At 42.5% G+C, this 8,754-nt stretch overlaps 1 protein-coding gene across 1 annotated transcript in view; it reads right to left on the bottom strand.

The window, feature by feature from the left end:
• Positions 1-947: 947 nt before the first annotated feature.
• The window catches only part of CASR (calcium sensing receptor), a 79,942-nt gene continuing 72,135 nt past the window's right edge, over positions 948-8,754 (bottom strand). The window contains 1 exon segment of the mRNA XM_020985933.2: positions 948-3,201. Within this exon segment, the coding sequence (XP_020841592.1) occupies positions 1,721-3,201 (1,481 nt within the window). The 3' untranslated portion in view covers positions 948-1,720.

Here is an 8,754-nt window from a genome sequence, read left to right as displayed (position 1 = left end):
GGAAAGTTAGGAAGGGGCCAATCCGTCAAGAAGCATTTTTTAAGTACCTAGCATGTTCTAGGCACTGTGCTAAATGTTGGATATACAAAGAAAGGCCAAAAAAAAAAAAGCAGTTTCTACTCTCAAGGAGTATACATTTTAATATGTGAGACAGCTTGCACATAGCTAGGTACATAAAAAACTAGAGTAGATGAAAGGAATCTGAAGAGAGGTGAAATGTGAAGCACAAAGACATTAAAAGCTGGAGGACTAGGAAAGGCCTCCTGCAGAGGATGGAATTTGAGCAGATTACATAATTTGCCCAAAGTCAAACAGAGGAAGTGAACTTGAAGTCACTGGGACCAAGATTAAAATCCTGCCTTAGTCATTTACTACCTGTGTGACCTTGGGCAAGCCAAAGCTTTACTAAGCCTCAGTTTCCCCATCTGTAAAATAAGGGGGTTGGACTAAAGGGCCTCTTATTTCTCCTCTAATTCTAGATCTCTGATAGTATGGTACATGCGTCTATGAATTTAGTGTCTTTCCCACTACACTGTCCTGTCTTCCTGGCCTATCCCTTCCATTCCAAAGAGTGTATACGAGCATTTATGGCTGAAAATAAAGGAGAGACTGGAGCTTATTATGTAAGCAAGATTGTGAAAATGTTCATTTTATGTCCCACACCCCCAGAATATTAAAACAGAAACAACTCTTGAAGGCGAAAGCTACATGGAGCAAGCTCAGTCACAGATACACACTCATTGAATTTACATCTGAGACTGGTTCTCCTCCAAACCAATCGTGGTGTCTGTAACACATCCTGGACATAAGCATAGACAGTAGTATAAAGGGTTGCTGGCCAGCGTTTTAAGACTTTCCAAATTAGCAGCAGCAAGGAAGAGATCCAATGGTTTTATAAATAAGAAGCATTCATACATGCTTTATTTCAAACACTGAAAATACTTTACATGGCCAGGCTATCCTGGCATTCTGCCTTTTCCTTGGGTCATGCCACACCTGAAATCCTCTGAATCCATAGTCAAGTTCTCATTGAACCATCTAAGGCCATCAGTTTTCTTCCAGGACAGATATTTAACATATGTCATTTAATATACCCACACACAGGTATACACACACACACACACACACACATATATACATACACACCACAGAGGAGGAGGAAACTCAACGCCTTGTTGGTTATCCCCTGTTGGCACTGTGGTAGAAGAACAGAAACTGGTTTTCAAAAGAAGCAGTGCTATATCTCAGAATCCTAGAGCTGGAAGAGACCTCAGAGACCAGCTGGGCCAACCTCTATCTGGGCAGGAATCTCCTGCAAGTGGTCACTCATCCAACCTCTACTTGAAGACCTCAAGTGATAAGGACCCCACTACTGTCCAAAGCAGCCCACTCCATTTCTGGCCAGCTCTAAATGTTAGGGAATTTTCCCCTATACACCAAGCAGCATGAAAAAGCAGTTTCATTGCTCTGATTAAACCCCCAAAAGAGCATGACTTTGGGGGTTTTTTCAGTTGCCAGTCCTGCAACTTAAATGATTCAACCTAAGTTTATGATTCTAAAGACATGAATGTCTTATATCTACTTGATTCTCCTTATATCTCCAGAGGGAAAGAGCTATCTATGGACAACAATGCATCATAGTTTCCTCCAACAATTAGATGATGTACTTTAATGAAGCCATCTCTCTGAATCCTCTCTGGATCAGCAGCTGTCTTTCACTCTAGGAATGGATTTTTTTTTCTGTGATGGCACTGCCCCCTCCGCTGATGATAAATCCCCTTGAGTTAGATACAACAAGGCCTGGGGACATCTCTTCGGGGATCTGGGTGTCTGGCTGGCTATCACCTACCACGGACTCCTCGGAGCCCAAGACCCCGCTGCCCAGTCCTGATCCAGCTTCGCTGCTCTGAAGGGGGACTAAGGCTTGGCGTCGTGCCAGGCTGTCACCACTACTCTGGGCCTCTAGAGAGTTCTGCTGCTTGGTCACCTTGTGGGACATAGCATTCTTCTGTGGTTCATCGAAGCTCAGAGAAAAGGTGACCGTCCCACTGCCAAAGATCACTTTCTGCTTACAGCGGTGCTGCTGCTGCTGCTGTGGCCGCTGCTGCTGAGGGGTCAAGGTTTGCTGCTGCTGCTGTTCCTTCTCCCTCTCAGGCTGTGGGAAGGGGTCCTCAGAGTTGCTCTTACTGCTCATGGAAGAGGACGGGGTAGACCCAGTGGAGCCCCCGAGGCTGTTGGATCGCTTCCTGGAGACATTGCTGCGGCGTAAAGTGGCCCGGGCGGCCACCTTGAAAGCATGGGCAGCAGTGCTGCAGCGCACCTCCTCGATAGTATTCCGAGAGGGCTTGAAGAGGATGATGTAGACCTTGTTGAAGAAGATGCAGGCCAGCAACCCGAAGCTGGCCGCAAGGATAGCGATCACCTCCACAGCGGAGACGAACTTGCCATAGGTGCTGGCGTAGGCAGGGATGAAGGAGATCCAGACGATGAAGAAGATGAGCATGCTGAACGTGATGAACTTGGCTTCGTTGAAGTTCTCTGGCAGCTTCCTGGACTTGAATGCAAAAAAGAAGCAGATGGCAGCCAGAAGGCAGGTGTAGCCAATCAGGAAGCCGAGGGCCATAAGGGAGCCTTCGTGGCACGTGACAAAGATGATTTCATCTTCTAGCTCGTAGTTCCGGTAGCTGGAAGGGGGTGCATTGTAGAGCCAAATGACACATATGACAATCTGCATGAAAGTGCAGAGGAAAACGAGGAGAAACTGTAGGTTGAGACCCCACCACTTGCGGTGGAGGCTGGTGGGAATCTTAGCCTCAAATACCAAAAGGATCCGATTGGTTTTCACCAAGATGCAGGAGATGCATAATACAAAGCTGATCCCGAAGGCTGGCTGGCGCAGACAACACGTCCAGTCCTGGGGCTCGCCAATGAAGAACAAGGAGCTGGAGAAACAGCAAATCAAGGAAAAGAGAAGGAGGTAGGAGAGCTCCCGGTTGGTTGCCTTGACGATGGGTGTATTTCGGAACTTGATGAAGACTCCAAGTACAAAAGAAGTTAGGAAGATACCCAGAACTGCAAAAAGGGTGAGTGCAATTCCGAATGGCTCTGTCCAAGAAAGAAATTCGATCTGCTTAGCAATGCAAGAAGTGTGATTCTCATTGGACCACGAGTCATCAGGACACTTGTCACACGCACTTGCATCTGTAAAACATCATTGGATAGAATTAATTTGCAGCATAGAAGACAACTTTACTGGACAGAACCACCCTTGGAAAATGAAGTATTTGGAAGCAGTACCTGTGTTTTATAAGAGAAACTTAGCCCTCGCTCACCTTGGATAAAATGTTGGGGTCTGTAGAAATTCTAGTTAGTGAGCTCTTGGCAAGAGTGTACTGTGATACACAGGGGCATTGGCTTATAGAGAATTGGATAACAGATGCAGAACTGGAAGGAATCTCCAACCCATTTATTTTACAGATGAGGAAACAGATGAGGAAGTACAGTGGGGTTAATCAATCAACCATAGGATCACAGATTTAGAATTGGAAAGGACTTTAAAAGCCTTTAAGACCAACTCCCTCATTTTACAGATGAAGAAGAAAAGTTAACAGAAGTTAAATGAGTTGACTACAGTCACACAACTAGTTAAGTGTCTGAAGCAGGATACAGACTCAGGTCTGCCTGACTCCAAGGCCAGCTCCCTATCCATTAAGTCACTTGGATAGATTTAGAGATCAAAGAGATCTCAAAAGCCAGCTAGTCCAATCTCCCCATTTTACAGATGAGAAAACTGATTCTAACAAAGGTTAAGTGACTTTCTAATGATGGCCACACATCTGGTGCCAGGGGTCCTCTGAATTAAGGTCCTTTTACTCCAGGATTAATGTTCTTTCAACTGTACCAAGCTACCTCCTGAAGGAGTTGTTTACTTTCCTCCTGCTTCTCTCCTGGACTGTATTTCCCACAAGTGTTTGAGGTCAGAGAACCCTAGAGTTGTCTTCAGATGGAGGATGGAAAAGGCATAGATACGTATGGACTTAGAACTTTGAGGGGAGGATGGACAGAAGCACATATGTGAATTGCAGGCGAGCCTGGAAAATGTGGGAATTTTCATTTTCACTCCTTGACACTGACCATACCATAGAAGTGTATATTAGTGTGAGGGGAAAAGACAAAACCAAAATGATGAAGGAAGAGCTGGGGGAACCATATTTCCCTACCCTTGTACTCTACTGCCCCATCCTCACTCTTTCAGGAGCATTACTATCCAAATTACAGCATGTTTTGTAATGGTTCTTTCAGCTTCTCTAATTCACTTTCTTTGTAATGTACTGAAAACATTTAATTATTTAAATATATATTATATATATGTATATATATATTTTTTTTTCTTTTTTCAATTAGCAAAAATCTGCCTTCTTTCTCTCACGTGTCAACACCTTCTCCCCCTCCCCCCTCTACCCTCCCCTCCCACCTCAATTGAGACCAAAAAAAACCAACCCCAAAATCCCTGTTATAAGCATGTATAGTAAAGCAAACCATATTTTTCACATTGGCTATGTCAAAAAAAAATGTATCTCCTTCTGTACTTTCACTCCTTTACCTCTGCATCAGGAAGTATGCAGCATGTTTCATCATGAGTCCTCTGAAGCTATGGTTGATCATTCTCTCCTGTCCTGTCCTCTCCTTTCCCTTACCTGAGGGTGTTCTGCCCAAAGGAAGATAAATTTTGATGACCAAAAGCTGCCCAGTTCACTTGGGGTTTACTGGTCAGATCTCTCTCTCTCTCAAAGACCAAACCTTAAACCCAATTCACTCTGGATCTCATAGATTGGACCACAATTGGTCCCTGTCTACGCACACTTAATGGTTTTTTTGGGGGCCCTCCTGTTTCAGAGTGAATGTACATAGTAATCGTTTCTCTTTCAGCCAGCAACCCCGAGGCCTCCTCTTTCCCTCCTAGATTTTTTTTTTTTATTAAAGGGGCCATCCCTTGACTCTCTTCTTAAAGAGGCCTATTCACTGAATGGGCATTGCCTTACTCAAAGAATTTAAAAAGACCTTAGCTTAAAAGGGCCAAGGTCTCTCATTGCATCCTGGGCCATCTCCAGTCATCCTGATCTATATCTGACCACTGGACATAGATAGCTCTGGAGGAGAAAGTGAGGCTGGTGACCTTGCACAGCCCTCCCTCACTCAAATCAAAGTCAATTGCAAGTCATGTCATCATCTCCCTGATGTCATGGTCTTCTTCGAGAATGGAGGACAAACACAACACAGCCTGTGATCAGAGTTCTGAATTCTTTCAGTTGTTGGCCTTTATTGTATTGTTGTCATTGTATAAATTGTTCTCTTGGTTCTCTTCACTTCAATCTTCAACTGTTCGTACAAGTTTTCCAAGGTTTCTGTGAAACCATCCCTTCATCAATTCTTACAGCACAGTAGTATTCCATTACATTTATATACCATAACTTGTTCAGACATTTCCTAATTTATGGATACTCTCTTGGAGTCCCATTCTTTGCCACCTCAAAAAGAGCTATAAATTCTTTGTACAGTTTTAGGCAGAATTTGTTCTGATTAGGATTAATCCTTCCCTTAACCTCCTTATTCCCTTTCCTTATTTCCCTGTTGACTGAAATGTACTTCTGTACCTACCTATGTGTGTGTTTGTATGTGCATGTGTGTATTTTTCTTTCCTTTGACCAGTTCAAGTGAGAGTGAAGTTGCAGTGTCAATTGCTACCTCCATTTTCTTCCTAGTTCGTATAGATGTCTACATGTACAATCTGATTATACGAGATATTTTCCCCCAACCTTCCTTCCCCTCTCCCCTTATGTATTCTCTTTTCTTTCCATTCTTCTCTTAAGATCATCAGGGTATAACAAATGCTCCCGGGTCTTCTGTCTAATTAGATACTGTCTATGACCCCTGATGAGGATAAGGTTCAGAGGGAAAACATATATTATCTCCCAAAATTTGAATGTAAACAGTTTCTTTGTTTGGGTCCTTTTGATTGTTTATATTTACCTGTTACTGTTTCTCTCACCTCCTATGTTTGAACTTTTTATACAGCTCTGGACTTTTCATCAAGAATACTTGGAAGTTCTCTATTTCATTAAAGATTCATTTTTCCCCTCTAGGTTTATACTCAGTTTTGTGGCATAAATTATTCTTGACCATAAACCTATATGTTTTGCCTTCTGTAATATTGAATTCCAAGTTCTCCATTTCTTTATGGTGGTGGCTTCTAAATCACGAGTGATTCTTACTAAGGCTCCTCAGTACTTGAATTCTTTCAGGTTGCTTGCAATAGTTTTTTCTTTGGCCTAGAATCTCTGGACTTTGGCTATGATGTCTGTAGAAGTTTTCATTTCTTTAGGAGGTGATCATTTATTCTTTCTATTTTCTAATTTGCCCTCTGCTTCTAAGAGTAAAGTAACTCTGGCCAGTGTTACTTTAAGATTTCTTGAAATAGGATATCTAGGCTCTATTTTTGGTTCTGTCATTCCAGTAGTCAAATCATCCTTAAATTTTCTCCTCCTCAATCTGTTTTCCAGATTAGTTGTTTTCTTTTGCTATGAAATATCTTATATTTTCTTCCATTTTTTCAGGCTTTTGATTTTGTTTTTAATATTTCTCATGGAGTCATTGGCTTCTATTTGAAATTTCAAGGATTTTGTTGCTTGGGCAAGATTCTGTATCTCTTGTGCCAGGGTGTTAATTCTCTTTCCAATTCTTTATTTCATAGCTCTCATTTCTTTTCCTTTTTTTTCTTTAGCTATTATTTCATTATTAAAAATATTTTAACTCTCTTAAAGAAAACTCTTGCTTTATCTCTTCCAGGAGTTCAAGTTGAATTTATGCCTGAGTTCTTATTTTTCTCTCTGAGGCTTTGCTTGTAGATGTTAGGAGTCACTCCCTCCTTCTCTGTTTATGTCTTGAGCTTCCCTGGCACCATGATAGCTCTTTATAGTGGGTTCCTTTTTTGTTTGCTCATTTTTCCAGTCTACTTCCTGATTTTAAACTTGATGTTAGCACTGGGTACTGCCACATTTCTGAAGGGAGGATCTAGGCTGGTCCTGTTTCTGCTTTCTGGGGGTACTGAGTGATGTGTTATTCCAGGATCTCAGGTACAGGTTGGGGACCTGTGAACTTTCAATACTTCTAAAGTGGTCTTATCCAGGGCAAAGAATGATTGCTGCTCCCTTGTCTGTCAAGCTTCTAAATTGGATTTGGGTCTGAGCAAGATTGTTGCTGGGCTCCACCCCTATAAGCCACCTGGGAAGTTCTGCTGTTTCAGAGTAACATAACTGTAGGCTCCTTTTGGTCTAGGATTCCTGCTTGGGGTATACATTTGTAGGTATCAGAGTGGGCTAGATGCTAGAACTATGACCGTACTCCGCTCCTGTGTTTGGAGCCACATTGATGCTGCTTGCTTCTGAACTTCCACCTTTCTTTGTATTCCTACCTGGGAATCTCACCCTGTGGGGAAGGTCCACTTCTTGGTTCACCCTGGATCTGTAACTCACAGCTCAGTAGTATGAGCCAAAGCTGCCAGGTGGCACTTGTTCTCCCACCCCTGCAGCGCCCTGGTATGAATCTGGGACCTCATCTTGTCCCTGTTCACAGCCTCTTCCTGGGCACCAGAGTGCTCCTGGCTAGACCCATTCCCAGATCTATACAGTCTATCTCCAAATGCCAACCTGGTCTGGAAAAATTATTCCAGTGACATTTTCTGGATTTTTTTTTATCAGGATTTGGTCTGGTACATTTTCTAAATCGGAGTGGAGTTTTTGTTTTTGTTTTTAGCTTGCTCACTATTTTCTACTGCTCTGCCATCTTGGCTCTGCCTCCCTTCCTTTTTTTTTTTTTTAAGGCTATTGGGGTTAAGTTAATTGGCCAGGGTCACACAGCTAGTAGGTGTCAAGTGTTTGGTCTGAGGCTAGATTTGAACTCAGGTCCTCCTGCTCTATCCACTGTGCCACCTAGCTGCCCCCTCCCTTACTTCTTTTTAAAACATTGATTTCTGTTTTATAAATAGCCAAAATGAACTAGGAACTGCTTCCATTATAATCTGATCTATTTCTTAGTTTACTGCCTGAAGACTTTAATACAACACTTCACAGACTCACAGATTTAGAGCTGGAAGGGACCTTGGAGGTCATCAAGCCATACCCCATCTAACACATGAAGAAACAGAGGCCCAAAGAGGTTAAATGAGTTGCCCAAGGCCACACAATTGGTAAATGTTCTGAGGCAGGATTTGAAACCAGGTCTTTAGTTGCAAGTAGATTTAGCAAAAATTGTATCTGGCCTATGAAATCTTGTCAAACCATGTCTAGTGATGCTTGCTTCAATACTTCTAAAGATTGATGATACCACCAATGCAGAATGTAACCCATATGGACCTTAGTACATGGTTTTCTGGGTTTCCTTGGCCCCACCCCACCATGTGGCCAGCCTTGTGGTGATGAATTTCTTCTCTCTTAGACTGGTTGGTCTTTGGGAGATAGTTGGTCACCTCACCCATAATCAAAGCCTTTCCATCTTGGTGGAACCTGTTGGAGTTCATAGTAAGCACTTAATAAATACTGAATTGAAATGAAAGTCGATCTTGAATCACCCAGGTTAGTATGAGGTGAAACCAATTACTAGAGGAAAAGAGTAGCTAGCTGATAATATGTTACTAGTGCTATCTATCTATCTATGCAGTTTTAATCCTTGTAATTATTATAACCACATGTCTTTAGG

Source organism: Phascolarctos cinereus, unplaced genomic scaffold (assembly GCF_003287225.1).
Source record: "Phascolarctos cinereus isolate Bilbo 61053 unplaced genomic scaffold, phaCin_HiC Scaffold_726;HRSCAF=1367, whole genome shotgun sequence".
In the NCBI taxonomy this organism is placed as follows: Eukaryota; Metazoa; Chordata; class Mammalia; order Diprotodontia; family Phascolarctidae; genus Phascolarctos; species Phascolarctos cinereus.
This window is presented reverse-complemented; position numbering and strand designations above follow the sequence as displayed.